This window comes from Taudactylus pleione, unplaced genomic scaffold (assembly GCF_031769625.1).
Source record: "Taudactylus pleione unplaced genomic scaffold, aTauple2 ptg000282l, whole genome shotgun sequence".
Classification (NCBI taxonomy): Eukaryota; Metazoa; Chordata; class Amphibia; order Anura; family Myobatrachidae; genus Taudactylus; species Taudactylus pleione.
In genome coordinates, this window is record NW_028284684.1 from 1,343,304 (window position 1) to 1,365,050 (window position 21,747).

At 42.8% G+C, this 21,747-nt stretch overlaps 1 protein-coding gene across 1 annotated transcript in view; it reads right to left on the reverse strand.

The window, feature by feature from the left end:
- Window positions 1–890: 890 nt before the first annotated feature.
- The window catches only part of ULK1 (unc-51 like autophagy activating kinase 1), a 95,583-nt gene continuing 74,726 nt past the window's right edge, over window positions 891–21,747 (reverse strand). The window contains exons 21-28 of the mRNA XM_088482088.1: window positions 19,706–19,821; window positions 17,707–17,844; window positions 17,378–17,565; window positions 8,688–8,866; window positions 6,486–6,604; window positions 6,127–6,284; window positions 5,727–5,862; window positions 891–5,273 (exon numbers count right to left, since the gene is read on the reverse strand). Coding sequence (XP_088338214.1) covers window positions 5,218–5,273; window positions 5,727–5,862; window positions 6,127–6,284; window positions 6,486–6,604; window positions 8,688–8,866; window positions 17,378–17,565; window positions 17,707–17,844; window positions 19,706–19,821 — 1,090 coding nt within the window. The 3' untranslated portion in view covers window positions 891–5,217. The remainder of the gene's footprint in view (window positions 5,274–5,726; window positions 5,863–6,126; window positions 6,285–6,485; window positions 6,605–8,687; window positions 8,867–17,377; window positions 17,566–17,706; window positions 17,845–19,705; window positions 19,822–21,747) is intronic.

Genomic DNA, 21,747 nt, shown 5'->3' on the forward strand with positions numbered 1-21,747 from the left:
GGACCACCAACCCATGGCACCCCTGCAAGTGCCCCATGGCACCCCAGGGTGCCACGGCATCCAGTTTGGGAACCACAGTACTAGGGGGTTGAGGTCCCGGTCGGACCCTCCTGTTGGTGTACACTGGGTAGAACTTTAACCCAGGGACCTTGTTCTGGGCCTTCCACTGGATGAACTTGGATGAAAACTTCACAGAGTGGTGGCAATTGGTCTGGGATGTGAATGGAGTGGTAGGGGGTCCCGGTCAGACCACACAGCGCCGTGCACTTGGAAGAACTTTGACCCAGGGAGCCTGTTCTGAGACTTCCACTGGGTGGATTTGATCGAAAATTTAACAGAATGGTAACATTGACTCCCAGAACACATACTAGGGGGTTGAGGTCTCCGTCGGATCTCCCATTGGTGTACGTTGGGCAGAACATTGACGCAGGGAGCCTTTCTGAGCCTTCCACTGGATGGTTTTGGATGAAAAGTATACAGAGTAGTAACATTGGTTCTCAGACATAAGACATACTAAGGGGTTGAGGTCCCGGTCGGACCTCCCGTTAGTGTACACTGGGCAGAACTTTGACCCAGGGATGGTAGGCAGAACTTTGACCTGGGGAGCCTGTTCTGGGCCTTCCGCTGGATGAATTTGAATGAAAACGTCACAGAGGAGTGGCAATTGGTCTGGGATGCCTAATGGAGTGGTTGGGGTCCCTGTCGTACCTCACGGCGGAGTGTGACGGGCATAACTTTGACCCAGCAAGCCTGTACTGGGCCTTCCACTGGATGGATTTGGACGACATCACATAAATAAGCTTAATAACTTGAAGATTTAAAACTTCAGCTAGTGTTTTATACAAATGAATATGATTAAAAAATATATATATATAAAAAAAGTGATCAAATAATTTTATTTATTTTTTTATTTTTCCATTTTCTTATTGAAGGTATACAAATAAAAGAAAATCAATGCAACACACAAAAAAAATAAATGGAAGGAAATAAAAAACGAAGCACACTCATCATATCTCAAGCACTATCCACTGGGTCTATTTTTTTTTTATTTTCAATATATAAAAGCATATATCCTATCTCATATTTTTTCAACCAAGTGTTCTTCATTGAAGCATCTAAATAAACACATTTTCACAAATAACGTTGTTTAGAAAGCAGAGTTTGCTGGGAAGCCTAGTTCAAAAGCAACTTCTGTGTGTGCAACTGGCTAATATCTGTAATTACATCAACATTTTAACCATAAGAGGCAGCAACAAACCAGTGAAAGGTAATGAAGACTCAATCCAGCAGAGTCGTCCTAAAAGTTTGTGCCAAGAAAGCTAACTTTGGATTCCACAACAAAGGGAAGGGTACCTGACGCTCATCTTGCAGCTGTCTGCCAGAAAGACTAAAACAATGCCCTGCACTGAAATAATAAGGCTTTAAAAAACAGATTTTGTCAAACAATTTCCATTTGGTACAGTCACACATAGGGTTGCCACCTATCCAGTCCAGGTTTCAGCGGCCTTGTCTGGTTTCTTGTTCACTATTCAGGCTTTAGTAAAGCAGGAAGCAGACACAGACCAAAATAACCGCAGAGTGAGCTGATCTCCACCTATAAGAGAAAAGCTCTCTGCTGCAGAATATGTGATTGCTTCTCTGATTGGCTGTAATGGGTGCACTGCACATTTGTGACATCAGAAGCTACCCTGCACCATGGGTTAGCGTGCCACCTTTTCTGGAAATAAATTCCTGCTTCCCTAGCTCTGTTATGATTATACACAATTGGCAGTATTGGAACAAAAGTCCAATTTTTGCAAATATAATGCAGCAAAGGCATCTACTCTAATTGTGATAGTCTTGTTGTGTCTGGGAATGGTGGTGAGAATTCATTAGCAAAATAAAATCTGCATTGCACTGGGTGTAGTGGGGGTATGTGATGTTGTTATTCTGCATTTCACTGTGGTAAGGGCACACCTTAATTTCATCTGCATTGTACAGGAGGGCTATCATCAGAATTAGCTCTTTATTGCATTAGTGGACACAAAAGTACTGTACTAGAGAGACACACATTACTACTTATACAGACATTATTCTGGTATCAGTGTTTCCACAAAAATGAGCTCTGTACTGTGAGAGGAGTTGCTGGAGTCACCATAATAGGCTCGGGATTTCGACGTCTGTCATTAGTACCTTGCCAGGATTAGACAGTCGGGAAGCCGGTGGTCGGCATTTAGACCATCGGCTTCCTGACTACATCCCAGGTCACAGTATTGGTACTATGTATTATTAACAGCATTGAATTTTTTGCCATATTACACTAGTATTTATACTTTTTGCATACAGTACAGTGCACTAATATTGTTTTCTGCTGCACTGTGTTGTACCAGTTCAGTTTTGAAATGAACAAAAGGTGGCAACCCTATTCACACACCACACAAAGCACACATGAAAAAAACATAACAACTGTCGATTATCCTTTACAAGCCTCAAAGGTTAGAGGCTTAAATGAAGAGTATCACTTTCCTGCTTATCCAATAGTCATTAAGACTAATGTAGCAAATAAGTTCAAAAGGGCACTTTTTTTTTTTTTTTAACTTTTGGACATCTCAGATTTATTTGTTTTTTATTTATATTTTTGTATTTTTGGCTAGCACGCAATAAATACTTAATCTTTGAAGAAACGTTACATACAACATAAAATGTAAAAAAAATGCAACCCAACTAATGGCAAGTAAAGTACAGCTACACAACCCTTGTAGCCAGAGGCCATCTAATATATAACAGCAAAAAAAAAAGCTTTGCTCCTGGAAAACCGATCAATTGCTAGGTCTCATTCCGCATTATAGGATTTAATGCTTATTGACCAAAAACATTTCAAGTATTGAGAAACAAAACTGTAGAAGCAGCGGTGCATTATCTGGGTATACTGTTCAAAGGAATAGGCTGCAATTAATTGCACTACTGGGAGTGGTTACCCACTGCACTTTTAAACAGGTATTTGGGGTCCTGTCGGCCCCACAGCCTCAAACTGTGGTAACAAAATAAAATACTATTTAACCTTCTAATGTTTATTCTCTGATTCTAATGATCAGTCAGGTTTGCTTGACAATACAAGGTGATGTTGCCTTAGCTAAGGTGTAATTGTTCATTCTCTTAAAATAACCAAAACTGCATAAAAAGACCTGTAAACCATAAGTTATGGAGTAATACTTCCAGATCTTAGCAGAGTCCTTATTAGACAACAGCAGCTCAATTCAGATCCCATTACGTCCACAGTAAACTCTGTTTATTTTGTCCATCACAGCAGTAAGGTTCTAGCTGATGATTCAGAGTCATTGTGCCTCCTGTGTTGTTATTATGGCCATAATAATATCTCACTAGTCTTTCATGGATCCATGGAGACTGATCATTATCTGAAACATACTGCATGTGCTAGGGTGCATGGGAGCTCTGAAGTGGCAACATCCCCATGTTAGTGGCAGCTGTCATACAGAATATAAAATCCTTCTATTATAGGCATGATACAGGTCCATAATTCTGCCAGATGTCATGCTATGAAGAGATTTTGCCAACACAAACGTTGTACTTCCATTCTATGACATCAGTATAAGCACAAACGGAGAAGCAGCGTTGATTGAACGACTGGTGTCTGTGTTGCACACATGTGGGTGAATACAAGCTGGGAAATAATAATGAAGATCTCTGTTGCTAGGAAGACAATGCGACAATATGGGACAGCAACTGCAATTTACAGGAAAATCTACATTATATACATATGTATATATATATTTTATGTACACTAAAGTATATACACTGTTAGTGTATTACAAAAGGAAAGGAGACTAGATAAGTAACCTTGGCTAATGATTACCTGCCAGACTTTCATTTAGCCTCAAGCCAAATTCTGCAGAAACATGCTACCTTAATGCACTGGCATTATTAATATGACATTTTCTCAGAGATTTGGTTGACGTTCTCAAATCTTCATTGTGAATAAAGTGCAAGATAAAATCTATTTTTAGAGAGAACATGCACCCAAATGATACTGACCAGCACTGCACTTTGTCTGTCCACTGGGAACAGTATCACCTGCTACAAGAGAATGCAATTTCTCTCTCTTTAAAAAGTGTGTATTCTCCAAGATAGCTTATTTGTTACATTAAACTCACAGGATAGCTTTAATAAATGTGTCAAGAAAAAAAGCTCTGAGGAGTTTCTGAGGGGTTTGATGGTTACGTTTTTGTTTCCAGCTAAAAGGAAAAAGACACATCATAATGGGACACACAGTATCAGTATCTTGAAATTGCTGGATTAGTCCAAAGCCTGTGGCTGGGTTCATAGAAAGCCAGCGAGAGAGATTCCATTCTGTACAAATTCTAGGTAGCTCCAAGCCTTGGAAAGAAAAAATATTGGAATTACTCCATCTTCCTCCTTGGTGGGTGTTGAATCCGTGCAGAATACATTTTCTCCTTCCCATTCATGAATTATAATAGTGCTTAGTAAAGGAGAAAAGGAATTAGATCCGCGAGTGCACTAGCAAGACTATCACTTAATCGGAATTGTGCAAAAAGAAACGTTAAAGTGATGTCTGCAGAAAGTGTAAGGAAAGGAAGGTGCCGGCTGCTTATATATACAAACTTCTGCATCCCTGGCCTCCAGTACTAGGTGATGAGGAGATAAATCACACCAGGGGCAGATGTATAAAGAATTACATGACAAGCAAGGTACATCCAGTTTCTGAATTCATTTCCAACCCAGGCAATTCTGTAGAGTGATAGTTTATAAGCCTCTGCTATGCCACTTCCATTTTGGCTTGGCTGGAATATTCTGCTACCAAATATACGTATATGTATTTACAGGTAGTAGTACACTGTCCACAGTTAACAAACTGTGTTGTTTAGTAAAACTTCATATCATCCTGAATAGGAGATGGGTCCTACTGTCATGACCTTGTAGCACTCATGACTAATCCAGCCAATAAACCAGGAAAGGTATCCGCTTCTGGGGGCTTTCAGAAAATGAAGGAGCAAGCAAGTAACATTTATTGTTGAAGGAGAACCCATAGATGTAAATTAGTGGTCATCTGTACTCTAGAGACACTTGATTTTCCACTTTGCAAGTGACAAGATGCTGCTGACTCATCTTGAAGGCTGAAAGTCCATCGTAGACCCAAAACGCTGCACCGAGTGTTTTCTTTCTGAAGTAGGCCGGAAACAAGATGGCTGGGACAAAGGCTCAAGCACAAATACTGCCCTGAAGTGCAAACAGTCGGCGTTCTATGCAGAGTTTACCTATGAGGAAAGACAAAAACATTTATAGCAACAATACTTTAGGTAAACTATAACAATAGATTTGTCATTTGATATAATTATACAAGTGATAATACACCACCATCTGTACAATATAAGGGTATTAAAAGTCTCTTTTGACTTCTCTGACCACATGAAAACATGAAGCTGTCAGGAAATGGAAGTGCGAGGTTCTTTTGTTCCACATAAGCAGTCATTTAATGACAAACACAGTAAAATATTTGATTAACTTAATTACCATTGTGTTAAATTGTTTTACGTTGTAGCTGTCTGGCATGTACAAGTTAATGTCCTACCTTGGCACCATAGTAAAAATAAGACATTCTCTTACCATAGCTAGGGATGTTAGAAGCTGACAAAGATAAAGCATATAACACTCATGGATATACCATACATCTCTGAGGAAATACTGAGAATGATAACAAGCTGACTTACATTTGCTGATGTTCTCTATATCTCCCTGTTCAGTCATGAAGTTCAGCAATCCGTCCATCAATAGCAGAGCTTTGTGATATCGCTGCACACAATCTTCCCGATGGTGAAACATTTCGTCCAGGGCTGCCGACTGCACCTGCAGACCAAACACTGTGATTATCACAGTACTAGTACCCACACAAAACAGAAACTTAATCATCCTTAAATTAGGATATGTACTTTTACACACAACATGCTATGTGGCTGTAAGTTGTTCTGCAACAGGAAATAAGATACCAGATGCAGGGTGACTTCAGGCATAGACTTGTGCCTACAAATTGGGTTGGGACTTTGCCGAATAAGTGAGTATGGAGTAAGTGAATAGTTTGCCTATGTCTGCAGTGGTTTTGATGCCGCTCACCATCTGGACAGTGTAGCTAAAGATGAGCTTTTCTGCTGTGATGCTGTTGATTCGATCCATCAGCTTCTGTTTATCAGCGAAGAACCTCTGGAGCCGTACATTCAGGCAGTGACAGGAAGACACACAAGATTTGTACAGCTCGTTCAACTTCTTTACCACTAAAAAAAGCATTAAACCAAATAACATTGTCAGCAGCTGTCCAGACTATCGCTACCTCATAGGCAGAGAGTAAAGCTCTGTGCATTAAATGTCAGGTTTACTTTGCTAAAGTAGGTAATGCAATTGAGTAACCATCACATTTTGGATGTACAGTTTATTTGTTCTTGAAGTGCAATAAAAGTGTACATACAATAACTTACCCTGTTTAACAGTAGACGAAAGACAAAGTTTTCCTGTCCTCACTTGCTCCATGGCAGTCTGCAGCCCATTTGAGAGAAGTTCTGCTGCTTTGAGATATAGAACCAGCTGTTCCGCATAACTAAGGAAAAACATATAACAATGTTATATGCTGGTCAGATAGGGCCTGATTCATAGGTGCACACTATTGCAGCTGCAACTGTGTCTTGTGCTGCAAGCGAGACTGCGTCTTTATGCTAATGCCGCAGCCGGTGGGATTCGTACAGAGACAACCACCGGCTGCGGCCCTAATCTTCAGTTCTGTGTATTAAAACTACCGTAACATCAGAGAATGCACCTGTCCTATGGCAGGTGCAATTTCTCCAACTAAACATGGAAGCCGGGGTCTGTGCAACTGCATCTTAAGACACAGTTGCTGACCATGACATGCCCGCCTCTGGCTAACCACCCACCCTGTTACCTCCCAGGATCACCCACCGAACTTGCCTCTCTCTGCATCCAAATTTGTTCTGCGTCTCCTGGTAAAAACCATCGGGACACATGCAGACTGGAAACATCAGCCGCTATCATGCAGCATTGACACTGCGTGCACCTATGAATCAGGCCGGAATGTATCCTACATGGTTACTGAATAGACGTTTTCACTATAACCTTTGCATTATCTTTTTCGTTTCCTCCTGCGTTTTTTTCACCAAAGCCTTTTCGTCAGATAATATATATATATATATATATATATATATATATATATATATATATTTTAATTGGTTTTTGGATACAACACAAAACGGCAGTTTTACTACAACCGCATCCAATACATACAGCAGGACTGAGACATCTCCACGAATGATAAAAATGAACTTAGCCAACGATAAATAGGTTTTGGTGAAACTTGCAAAAGGCAGCCAGACATGTACAAAAAAGTACACTAATCTTGTCTGACGGTGGAAAACACCTTTCATAGTACCCAGTTCAAAGATATACACAGTGACGTGACTATTGAGCTCCACCATAAGTAGTGATTCTCAGACTATCATATCTATATCTGAATTTATTGTCTGTGTCACATCATAACTGCAAAGTCACTTACAGTGTACAGGGTGCTTAGGATTAGTATTGTTCTTGCAATGGATCAGTGACGTACGGTGAGGTAAATGGCTGGGGAGGCACTGGTTAGTATGAGAGCCAGATTTACAGATACGTATAGGAACCCGAGGGTTCATGTGGGCATTATACAGAGGTGCAGCAGTATATAGTACTGGAAATTTGGTGTGCTTTGATCAGGGATGTGCAGAAAAGGTAGACAGGAGAGGCAGTGTTTTGAGCCAAAAAGTGTTATTTTATTCGATTTGATAATAGTGTGGACACATCTGTATGGTTCACTTTCTATAAATGTTTTGGACAAGAATTTTTTCATCACCCCTAGTAATAGTCTTTTGCTTTTATTCTTATTACAGCTTCCTACTTCTATACAATGCTACTTTTTTAAAAATATTTTTAAACACACCACACTATTGTATTCTTCTCATACAAACTTTAAAGCACTAAAATTATTTTGCACCCACTGGGGGGAATTCAATTCAGCGCGATGATGAATAGTTGCGGGAGGGAGCTCCTGCAGCTATTCAATTCAATGCGCTGTGTGCCTTGTCGGGAAGCAGGTAAGTCAGAGAATGCCGGTTCTCATGACTTAACCTAGGTGTTAAGACGCAGTAACCGGCATTCTCCAACTAAAGTGCCGGGCGCGCGGCTGTTAGCGCCGCGCTACGCTGGCAAACAGCGGCGCGCCCGGCACTTTTGACGGATTTCTCCTCGCATCTCCAGGGGGGTGCGAGAGGAAATCCTTTCGCAGCCTAAACAGCACGTTGTATTGAATAAGCTGCGGGAGCTCCCTGCCGTGGCTATTCTACATCGCACTGAGTTGAATTCCCCCCAGTGGGAAAGTTTCTGATGTCCAAATTGTCCACTATGAATAGAGTCATTATTAAGAATACTGTGTGGTTATGGCTAAAGCAGAAACAATGCATCTTATTAACTTAGATGCGCTAGTTACATGCTTATTAAATTCTTAAATTTTAACTCAGCTGATGGAAGAAGGGTGCACCATAAATTATCACAGATCTATCTTGACATAAATCCCAATAACATTTTCCTGGTACATCGCTCTCAGAATCCGAACATCTCTCTTTTTTAACAGACCATCTCACCTCCACTCTCGGCTCAGCAGGCTGATCTGGTCTGCCACAACACTCTCCTGCATCTGGTACTCAGATGTGACATAAGCACTGACGTTCATGGAGCCCCCTTTGAGGCAGGCGATCTCCATAATAGAATGGGCGAAGACCAATGTGAACCGAAGGCTGCGCAGTGTGTCTGTGTGCTCTTGCTGCAAAGGATTAAAATTTCAGATTTATAGCCAGGAAATCAAAGCTACGGCCAACAATCATCTAAAGTTTGGACCGTTTTGCCTGCCATATTGGTTAGTCTTAGTACTGTAAAATGCACAATTTTCTTGTTGGATTCTGTTGGCCAAACTGACGTACTGTAAAGAACGGATGGATTAGCAGCTCTTATTTTCCATTTACAGAGGAAACCAGTTTCCCAACATGCTGACAAAAAGTGGTAAATCAAATCCATTTGAGTATCAAATTAAATCAAAATTACTTATTTTCATAAGTTGTGTCTGACACTGGGCGCTGCTACTCAGCTGGTTGTGTCTGACACTGGGCTCTGCTACTCAGCTTGTTGTGTCTAATAATGGGTGCTGCCACTCTGCTTGTTATGTCTGACACTGGCCACTACTACTCAGCTTGTTGTGTCTGACACTGGGGTCTGCTACTCAGCTTGTTATGTCTGACACTGGCCACTACTACTCAGCTTGTTGTGTCTGACACTGGCCACTACTACTCAGCTTGCTGTATCTGACACTGGGCTCTGCTACTCAGCTTGTTGTGTCTAATAATGGGTGCTGCCACTCAGCTCGTTATGTCTGACACTGACCACTACTACTCAGCTTGTTTGTGTCTGACACTGGGCGCTACTACTCAGCTTGTTGTGTCTGACACTGACCACTACTACTCAGCTTGTTGTGTCCGACACTGGGCTCTGCTACTCAGCTTGTTGTGTCTGACACTGGGCTCTGCTACTCAGCATGTTGTGTCTGACGCTGGGCTCTGCTTCTCAGCTTGTTGTGTCTGACACTGGGCTCTGCTACTCAGCTGGTTGTGTCTGACACTGGGCTCTGCTACTCAGCTTGTTGTGTCTAATAATGGGTGCTGCCACTCTGCTTGTTATGTCTGACACTGGCCACTACTACTCAGCTGGTTGTGTCTGACACTGGGCTCTGCTACTCAGCTTGTTGTGTCTAATAATGGGTGCTGCCACTCTGCTTGTTATGTCTGACACTGGCCACTACTACTCAGCTTGTTGTGTCCAACACTGGGCTCTGCTACTCAACTTGTTGTGTCCGACACTGGGCTCTGCTACTCAGCTTGTTGTGTCTGACACTGGCCACTACTACTCAGCTTGTTGTGTCTGACGCTGGGCTCTGCTTCTCAGCTTGTTTTGTCTGACACTGGGTGCTGCTACTCAGCTTTTTGTGTCTAATAATGGGTGCTGCCACTCAGCTCGTTATGTCTGACACTGACCACTACTACTCAGCTTGTTTGTGTCTGACACTGGGCGCTACTACTCAGCTTGTTGTGTCTGACACTGACCACTACTACTCAGCTTGTTGTGTCCGACACTGGGCTCTGCTACTCAGCTTGTTGTGTCTGACACTGGGCTCTGCTACTCAGCATGTTGTGTCTGACGCTGGGCTCTGCTTCTCAGCTTGTTGTGTCTGACACTGGGCTCTGCTACTCAGCTGGTTGTGTCTGACACTGGGCTCTGCTACTCAGCTTGTTGTGTCTAATAATGGGTGCTGCCACTCTGCTTGTTATGTCTGACACTGGCCACTACTACTCAGCTGGTTGTGTCTGACACTGGGCTCTGCTACTCAGCTTGTTGTGTCTAATAATGGGTGCTGCCACTCTGCTTGTTATGTCTGACACTGGCCACTACTACTCAGCTTGTTGTGTCCAACACTGGGCTCTGCTACTCAACTTGTTGTGTCCGACACTGGGCTCTGCTACTCAGCTTGTTGTGTCTGACACTGGCCACTACTACTCAGCTTGTTGTGTCTGACGCTGGGCTCTGCTTCTCAGCTTGTTTTGTCTGACACTGGGTGCTGCTACTCAGCTTTTTGTGTCTAATAATGGGTGCTGCCACTCTGCTTGTTATGTCTGACACTGGCCACTACTACTCAGCTGGTTGTGTCTGACACTGGGCTCTGCTACTCAGCTTGTTGTGTCTAATAATGGGTGCTGCCACTCTGCTTGTTATGTCTGACACTGGCCACTACTACTCAGCTGGTTGTGTCTGACGCTGGGCTCTGCTACTCAGCTTGTTGTGTCTAATAATGGGTGCTGCCACTCTGCTTGTTATGTCTGACACTGGCCACTACTACTCAGCTGGTTGTGTCTGACGCTGGGCTCTGCTACTCAGCTTGTTGTGTCTGACACTGGCCACTACTACTCAGCTTGCTGTATCTGACACTGGGCTCTGCTACTCAGCTGGTTGTGTCTAATAATGGGTGCTGCCACTCAGCTCGTTATGTCTGACACTGACCACTACTACTCAGCTTGTTTGTGTCTGACACTGGGCGCTACTACTCAGCTTGTTGTGTCTGACACTGGCCACTACTACTCAGCTTGTTGTGTCCGACACTGGGCTCTGCTACTCAGCTTGTTGTGTCTGACACTGGGCTCTGCTACTCAGCATGTTGTGTCTGACGCTGGGCTCTGCTTCTCAGCTTGTTGTGTCTGACACTGGGCTCTGCTACTCAGCTGGTTGTGTCTGACACTGGGCTCTGCTACTCAGCTTGTTGTGTCTAATAATGGGTGCTGCCACTCTGCTTGTTATGTCTGACACTGGCCACTACTACTCAGCTGGTTGTGTCTGACACTGGGCTCTGCTACTCAGCTTGTTGTGTCTAATAATGGGTGCTGCCACTCTGCTTGTTATGTCTGACACTGGCCACTACTACTCAGCTGGTTGTGTCTGACACTGGGCTCTGCTACTCAGCTTGTTGTGTCTAATAATGGGTGCTGCCACTCTGCTTGTTATGTCTGACACTGGCCACTACTACTCAGCTGGTTGTGTCTGACACTGGGCTCTGCTACTCAGCTTGTTGTGTCTAATAATGGGTGCTGCCACTCTGCTTGTTATGTCTGACACTGGCCACTACTACTCAGCTGGTTGTGTCTGACGCTGGGCTCTGCTACTCAGCTTGTTGTGTCTGACACTGGCCACTACTACTCAGCTTGTTGTGTCTGACGCTGGGCTCTGCTACTCAGCTTGTTGTGTCTGACACTGGCCACTACTACTCAGCTTGTTGTGTCTGACACTGGGCTCTGCTACTCAGCTTGTTGTGTCTGACACTGGGCTCTGCTACTCAGCTTGTTGTGTCTGACACTGGCCACTACTACTCAGCTTGCTGTATCTGACACTGGGCTCTGCTACTCAGCTGGTTGTGTCTAATAATGGGTGCTGCCACTCAGCTCGTTATGTCTGACACTGACCACTACTACTCAGCTTGTTTGTGTCTGACACTGGGCGCTACTACTCAGCTTGTTGTGTCTGACACTGGCCACTACTACTCAGCTTGTTGTGTCCGACACTGGGCTCTGCTACTCAGCTTGTTGTGTCTGACACTGGGCTCTGCTACTCAGCATGTTGTGTCTGACGCTGGGCTCTGCTTCTCAGCTTGTTGTGTCTGACACTGGGCTCTGCTACTCAGCTGGTTGTGTCTGACACTGGGCTCTGCTACTCAGCTTGTTGTGTCTAATAATGGGTGCTGCCACTCTGCTTGTTATGTCTGACACTGGCCACTACTACTCAGCTGGTTGTGTCTGACACTGGGCTCTGCTACTCAGCTTGTTGTGTCTAATAATGGGTGCTGCCACTCTGCTTGTTATGTCTGACACTGGCCACTACTACTCAGCTTGTTATGTCTGACACTGGCCACTACTACTCAGCTTGTTGTGTCCAACACTGGGCTCTGCTACTCAGCTTGTTGTGTCTGACACTGGCCACTACTACTCAGCTTGTTGTGTCCGACACTGGGCTCTGCTACTCAACTTGTTGTGTCTGACACTGGGCTCTGCTACTCAACTTGTTTTGTCTGACACTGGGTGCTGCTACTCAGCTTGTTGTGTCTACGGTGCATATGAGTTACTATTGTTTGCATCAGATGTGTTCCTCCAAATGTGTTTTAGTTAACGCCAATGAATTATCCTAGTTTATTTTTTTACATGTATTGCTATTTATATATTTGAGATCTTCCATTTTAGATCTCACTATTTGTACCCATTTAATTTATATATTCCACAATTATTACCATGACCGAAAATGTATTCTCTTACATTTCTACATTGAACCTCAACTGTCAATTATCTGCCATTATCGTTATTTATTATGTCTTATGTGAAATTTCCTGCTCGGTGTTATTAACTTTACAAAATTTAGTGTCAACCGCAAAGATGAATATATTACATCATAGACATTCTATGATTTCATTTTGTAAAAGGAGTGACAGGGTCCGGGAGCAGCATGAATCCCATTTGGTTTATGTATTAGACTGTTATGTGGAACATAGCAAATGTTTTTGCAAAGTACAAATAAATAATATAAACTGGACTTTCCAGATCACTTCTGACTTCCTCACTGAACTTTTAAATTAGTGGTCACTTCCATTTTGACTTATTTTCACTAATATATTTCTGAATGTTATCTTATATTATTCCATCCAATATACATCTTCACAGTTCACTGGGTAGTGATATAATGAGCTTGATATTGCATCCCTTTTTAAATATAGGGATCACATCTGCTTTCTTACACTCGTGGTACTGTTATATAGAGATCCATGAATAAGACACAATTGTTTATTGTAACTGAACAAAGCTCCTCCAGCACAGCTACCATGTGGGCCTGGAGCTCAATGATCAATCTTCATCTTGTTTACGCATAAATGTACATCCTCAACAGTTATACCGCCATCTAACGGTGCATATGAGTTACTATTGTTTCCATCAGATGTGTTCCTCCAAATGTGTTTTAGTTAACGCCAATGAATTATCCTAGTTTATTTTTTTTACATGTATTGCTATTTATATATTTGAGAAACTTTTTCAGTAATATAGAAGTGCTGTGCAGTATGACTGTGCCCTATGCAGCTGTGTAATATAGAAGTACTGTGCAGTGTGACTGTGTCCTATGTAGCTGTGTAATATAGAAGTGCTGTGCAGTGTGACTGTGTCCTATGCAGCTGTGTAATATAGAAGTGCTGTGCAGTGTGACTGTGTCCTATGCAGCTGTGTAATATAGAAGTGCTGTGCAGTGTGACTGTGTCCTATGTAGCTGTGTAATATAGAAGTGCTGTGCAGTGTGACTGTGTCCTATGCAGCTGTGTAATATAGAAGAGCTGTGCAGTGTGACTGTGTCCTATGCAGCTGTGTAATATAGAAGTGCTGGGCAGTGTGACTGTGTCCTATGCAGCTGTGTAATATAGAAGTGCTGTGCAGTGTAATTGTGTCCTATGCAGCTGTGTAATATAGAAGTGCTGTGCAGTGTGATTGTGTCCTATGCAGCTGTGTAATATAGAAGTGCTGTGCAGTGTGACTGTGTCCTATGCAGCTGTGTAACATAGAAGTGCTGTGCAGTGTGACTGTGTCCTATACAGCTATGTAATATAGAAGAGCTGTGCAGTGTGACTGTGTCCTATGCAGCTGTGTAATATAGAAGTGCTGTGCAGTGTGACTGTGTCCTATGCAGCTGTGTAATATAGAAGAGCTGTGCAGTGTGACTGTGTCCTATGCAGCTGTGTAATATAGAAGTGCTGTGCAGTGTGACTGTGTCCTATGCAGCTGTGTAACATAGAAGTGCTGTGCAGTGTGACTGTGTCCTATGCAGCTGTGTAATATAGAAGAGCTGTGCAGTGTGACTGTGTCCTATGCAGCTGTGTAATATAGAAGTGCTGGGCAGTGTGACTGTTTCCTATACAGCTGTGTAATATAGAAGTGCTGTGCAGTGTAATTGTGTCCTATGCAGCTGTGTAATATAGAAGTGCTGTGCAGTGTGACTGTGTCCTATGCAGCTGTGTCATATAGAAGTGCTGTGCAGTGTGACTGTGTCCTATGCAGCTGTGTCATATAGAAGTGCTGTGTAGTGTGACTGTGTCCTATGCAGCTGTGTAATATAGAAGAGCTGTGCAGTGTGACTGTGTCCTATGCAGCTGTGTAATGTGGCTTGATGGTACAAACAGATACTGAAAATGACACCAGGAATAAAATGTTTTCTATTCTGTATAAATAAACAACTACATTATATCACTTCTCTAGTTCTTAAGGTTGGAGAGGAAGGAGTATATTTATATGTGATAGATTCGCCCAAATTTGCAATGCGATATTTGAATACATTGCAAGGATGTATCAGATACTGCATGCAGAGACAGAACTTGTGAGAAAGCTCTGTCCCTCTGAATCCCCACCAAGCACTTCTCAGGGTATTATCCTTAGAAAGTGCCTGCATATGCGCCGCCAGCTGCTACTGCACAAGACCTCCCCCCTACCACGGGACTTCCTTACTGCTCCCATTTCAAAATAAATCTAATAAAACTTACCTACAGCAGGATTGGCGTCTCCTTCTGTGTGGCCGGTCGGCTGATTTGTGCGGTAGCAGGCTGAGATGCTGTGATAGTCCCGGCACGTATCACAGCTGAGGACGCACAGACCAGCTGACTGGGTCACACAGAAGGAGACAACGATCACTGATCCCTGGGTACAGGTAAGTTTTAGTTGATTTATTTACTATTTTAACTATTTATTTTCTCAGTGATCAGCCTGCGGTCTATCAGACACACATGGCTGATCACAGAAGCCTACTCTCGGGGGAGCCCTGAATAACGCCATCTCCAGACAGTGTTATTATTGCAGGCTCCCTCACAGTATTACAATATATTCTTTACAATTTCTTTTAGTAAATCTGAAAAAGATCGCATTTCCCATTACAAGTATGGGAAATGTGATCTGCTTATAAAACAATGTGGATTTAAGGCCTTGGAGTGTTTTTTTTTTTTTTTACGAAAACTACTCCAATTGCCCATTAATACATTTAATTGATACTAAAACAATGTGAAAAGGGTGTGAAAAGATTACAAAATATTGATAAATAGGTCCCTAAGGGATTGATTCAGAGTTAGGAATAAAGCAAAAAAAAAAAAAAAAGAGCAGGTAACTGTGCATCTTTCAAAACCATGTTGCTCTGCGGATGGGGCAGATATAAAATGACTAGAGAGATTTAGATTTGAGAGAGGCAAGCCAACATTGACATCTAAATTACAGTTTAAAATAAAGTTGTCCAGCATTTGTGGGCAACATTCAACAGCAGCCAGTATTTACCATGCATGCAAAAAAAATGTTATGTGTTTGCACCCCTTGCATTACAACATGGTTTGTGCAGGTGCACAGTTACTTGCTCTATCTTATGGAGCATACACACGGTCAGATTTGTCAGATGTGTCAGATGAACGATTTGAACGATATGATGAACGATTTTACAAACGATTTGAACGATTTGAACTATGAACGATTTTTGACTGCATTAAAATGAATGGAATCGTCCAAATCTGACTGCAAACACATCAGATATCGTTATCTGACCATCGGGAACGCGCATCGTTCATCGTTCAGACATGTCAGATTTGTTAGATTCTCCTTCAGATATGAACGATTGAACGATTTTTTAAATCGTTACCGTTCAGATCTGAAGAAAAATCTGACTGTGTGTATGCAACATTACTCTTCCCAACTCAGAATCAGGCACTACATTTGCAATTGCTTTGGTACGGTAAGAAGGCATGATTAGAAAATGTATAGCACGGAGGGGAATTTTTCCTACAGGAACCTTTTAGTTACATCTTTACTGTTTGTCCAAATCAGACACAGTTAGAGATAGTAAGTGAGAACGGTTCTATTCTTACAGATGACAGGAAATTCATGCAGCAGTTGTCACCACTCAGCACCTGACCAAACATGGCCCAATTAGCTACTTGCTTAGAATGTCCTCTTGCCGAGTGTGCACTCTGACTGGACACAGCTCTGTTGGCTGATGTTTTCCATGAATCTGGCTGAACATGGAAAGTTTTCCCTGTGACTTGTTATTGAACTTCTGGTGGTTTGGACCTGTGTATAAATGACGTGCTCATTCTGGCAGGGTGTGCACAGGAAATATGAGTTCTCTCTGCTGATGTCTATTAATAGGAAGGACAGGAAAACTTTAATGTGTCATTATATGATGTAAGATAAAAGTAATTTGGGTGTGGTTTAAAAGATCTTCCTATTCCTACAATAGGAAGACAGGGTCAAATTGTGGACATGCCCATCAACATGTTTTTTTTTTTTGTTATTTTAAGCCTAATCCTCACCATAACCCTCCCCCTGGTGTCTAGCTCTAACCCTCCCCCTAGTGCCTAAGCATCCCGTTCCACAGCCTAACCCTAACAATCACGAAAAGCCATGTGTCGACCTTTTAACCCTGCTGACCTTTTAACTGTCGACCATTAGACCCTGTTGAGAATTTGCATGTCAACCGTCTGGTTTTGACGTATTGACTGTCTATCTAGATATTGTGGATCTTCCATCCGGATACCAAGTCATTTACCACGTCAAATGTTTCCCTGTATTACCACCTGTTGGGTCCAGTTTACAGTCAAATGGCCAAGTAATTGTAGTCTGTAAATTGTATGCGACACTACCACATTAATCCTTCATATAATAACATTCAGAATTGTTCTTACCTCCATGAGAGTTTCTTCAGGAAGCTCGGGCACTTCGAACATCACAACTCCTTCGGCATTTGCTGTCCCAGTGTCGGGAAACGCATACCTGAGGCTAGGTGGAGCTTCAAATGTCTCACCGCCAGCGCCAACCACAAGATGTCTACCAGTGTATGAACCAGCTGAACTCTGGGAGCTAGATGACCCCACTGAGAGGAAAGAAAAGAAAATGTTATAAGGGGTACCTGGTATAGGAAAAAAAACAGAATACAAGAGAGGGGAAGGAAACATATAGAAACACAATGTTAGATAAAGAAAAGTACAGAATACCATAAACTGCAGATCTTTACCTGAGAACAGTCGTGTCCGTGTTGTCTGGGGAGGGGTTGTGCCATCAGGTGGAGACCCCACAGTGAAGATAACCGGAGCTGGGCTGACTGAGCCTTGTGCACCGCATTGCAAGTTCCCACCAAAACCAATTAAGGGAGCTACATGAACAGAGAATGGATTAACAATTTTTTCAGTGACATTAATGCGATCTATAAGACTGGAGATTTGTAATCACTTCTTAAATTACAATTACAGCTGGAATGTTTAAATTATAATAGAAAGCAGCATGGGGTCTATTCCTAGAGCAGAGATAAGCCCTGTTTTGCGGTTACACAGAGCGGGTTACCGTGGAGAAGTTAATTACTTTTGTATGGTGAGTGCGATTCATAAAACAATGTAGAGCTCTGTTTCCATTCCGTGGCGGTGTACAGATTCGCCATCTCAGGATGGCGTAATGTGTACTACAATGTGAAAATAGGACAGGAAAGTTGCTTACTACCCTGTTGTTGCTATTCACAGAGCGGGTTACCGTGGAGAAGTTAATTACTTTTGTATGGTGAGTGCGATTCATAAAACAATGTAGAGCTCTGTTTCCATTCCATGGCGGTGTACAGATTCGCCATCTCAGGATGGCGTAATGTGTACTACAATGTGAAAATAGGACAGGAAAGTTGCTTACTACCCTGTCTTCTGCCAGTCCCCTGTTCGGCTCCGCCCCTTGATATCCCAGCAGCCTCCACTGAGCTCAGCCGCTGTTGCATGCAAAGGAAGGACCTGCCTTGGCCTTCCCTCTTCTCATAGAGGACCGCAGCTGAAGACAGGACCGCCGGAGCCCTGGATACCGGATCGCATTGTCAGAAAGGTAAGTATACGTGAATTGATACTTAACAGCTATATATTGCATCAAACTGATGTGATACATAGTGAAAAGTAACAATTTACGGGAATCTAAATGAATAAACCCCTTGTGACATGAAAATGTAATTCTACTTTTAAATTAATTAAACTTATGTCTTAAATCATTCACAAGTGTGTGTGTGTGTGTGTGTGTAGGGGTCTGGACTGTACTTATAACATGTGCCACTTCTTTGTAGATTTAATTACGTTGCTTGGTGTCTGCATAGAGATGCCACTGAAATATTCAAAATGAGTCCCATTGAAAATATAGGATGATGCCTAATCTCCCACCTTCATTATGCCAAAGAGCAGCTATGTGCCACCAGCAAAACATAGAATGCCCCATAGATGCATCTTCTCCACCTGTTTCTCCCATTTAAATACTCTTGTACTGCAAAATTAAACCTTGGTTGTGCATGTGCTTGCACAAGTAGGCATATTCACGTGCCCAGTCTGTAATCAACAATGTGCCCCCAATCTGCCCAACTTGTCCCATCACATAGAACAAGTTTTTGAACCCCCGCAGATGCCGCTCTCTTGGACCACAAATCCAATTGCTTCAAAATGAAATGAAGCTCGTATAATCTAGTGTATTAGTGATAAGGCCCTAGACCAGAGGTTCCCAAACTCGGTCCTGAAGGCACCCTAACAGTCCAGGTTTTCAGGATATCCATGCTTGACCTCAGGTGACTTAATTAGTACCTCAGACAATTTGATTTGACCACCTGTGCTCAACCATGGATATCTAAAAAAAACCTGAGCTGTTGGGGTGCCTTGTGGACCGTGTTTGGGAACATCTGACATAGACCTTCCAGAATAACATTTGCACTGCACTTAATGGAGTCTACAGTTTATCTGTTTGTTTTACTTACCCTCCTAAGATCTATAAATCGAAAAGCTGACATTTAGGAAAATATTTTTATTCAAATAAATATGTTACACAGTGCAGAATAACGTGCAGCTACAGTAAATGTAGCCAGTCCATAACAGGATATGAAGACATCCTTTTAAGGTTACTTTTTTATTTATTTATTTTTTTGGCCACACAGTAAAATGACAAGCAGCAGACAGTGACTGGAGGACATAAACCACATGGTTAGGTAGGATGTGATGGCAGCTCACCTGCTATCTCCATGGGTTTTTCCGCATTGAGACTATCTGTACTGCCAATGTCAGTAGCCTGTGTCCCAAATGCTGCTTTAAGCAGGAGATCTGTGAGTCTTCCAGTGCTGAGAGACCTGCAGCAAACCAGACAAGAAATCGTCAAATGATAATGCTCAACAACAAAACATTAGAAATAATGAAATCACCCAATCAGCATGCCTGGTTAGCTCAGTAACTGGTGATGGTGCTATTCTGCTAGTGAAGGTGCCCACAGACATAGCAATGTGCTCACGATCAGCCGTTGTGTACGATTTCCCTTGAAACTCTCCCCGGCAGCTCTGCACACGATCTCCACACAATTTGGTGTGCAATCTTCATACGATCTCTCCTGCATCCAGACTTTTTACAGTGCATCGTGTCCTAGATTGTCAGATCTGCCCTACTGCAAGGCATATCTGACGATGCGATGTGCGACCAGCGGGGACACACATCACATCGTGATCGTGAGTGGGGAATCACGATTTACTCACGATTTGGCCACATTTTACACGATCTGTCGTTCCAATGTGTCGGAATCGGCCAGATCGGGTAAAATATCGCTATGTGTGTGGGCAGCTAAAGACCAATCTCCCTGATGTCAGGCCTATAGTGTGCAGGTGGCTGCCATGTATAAATATTCTGTGCCAGAGATGTAGGTAGCAACAATTAAAGACAAATTATGGATCTTATGTACTAAATAAAGTATTTTATGCATAATTAAAATGTAAAACATTATTTCACCAAGAAATGTAACATTTAGTTTTGATGGAGTTCAATGAGTTCCTATAAAATAAGTAACTCTGTATATACTGTGGATACAGTGGATCCGCAGTAACTGTAATGGACCCACGATGTGCTACTTTCTCCCGTTATTGTCCTGCCTGTTTACATCAGGCCAAATGGCTGTCTGTGATCTTCCGCAATAATGTTACCTTAAAGCAAATGGAAACTGTATGGGAGGCAGGCATCAGCATCAAGTAATGATCACTGAATTTTCACTGAGGTTGAATCTGAAGGTGCCCACACACATAGCAATATTTTACACGATCTGGCCGATTCTGACGCATTGGAACGACAGATCGTGTAAAATATGCCAAATTGAGTGTAAATCGTGAGTCCCCACTCACGATGCGATGTGCGTCCCCGCTGGTCGCACATCGCATCGTCAGATCTGCCGTGCAGTAGGGCAGATCTGACAATCTAGAACACGATGCACTGTGAAAGTCTGGATGCAGGAGAGATCATTTGAAGATTGGACACCAAATTGTGTGCAGATCGTGTGCTGAGCTGCCGTGGAGAGTTTCAAGGGAAATCGTACACATCGGCTGATCGTGTGCAGATCGCCATGTGTGTGGCACCTTTATTATCTGAGAATAAGATTCATCTTACGATTTCCCTTGAACTCCCCGGCAGTTCCCTGGCAGTCTCAGCTGCACGATTGACACACGATGTTCATACGATCTCACGTACGATGCATCGTACGTCCGACTGTCCGAGCGGCTTCATTTGTTAAAAATTATTAAAAAAAAAATAAAAAAAAAATTGATGCATGCACGGGGAGATCCGTGATGCATGCATCTGTCTTTGATAAAATAAACACAGATGCAGGGATGGTTCAGTGAGAACCACCCGTGCATCTGTGAAAAAAAAAAAAAGTGTTTTAAAAAAAAACGGCGTGCTACCCCACAAAGAGCAACCAACTTATTTTAATATTGCTTTTGCAGTGGAACTACAGGTACCAGCGAGCCCGTAATACCCTGAATGCTGGTACTTGTGGTTCTCCAAGTACCAGCATGCGGGGGTGGCTTGCTGGGACCTGCAATTCCACAGCAAAAGACAATATTTTCAACTATTTCAAACGCACTATACTACATAATCAAACCAGCACCCATCGCCCAGGGGGCTATCAGCCTGGGGTGCCACGGAGGGGGGGCTCCTTTATTGGGGAGGGGGGGGGCCCCGGCTCTCCAGGAAATACAGGGGGACCATACGCATTTTTCCCCCCTGTATTTCCAGAACCA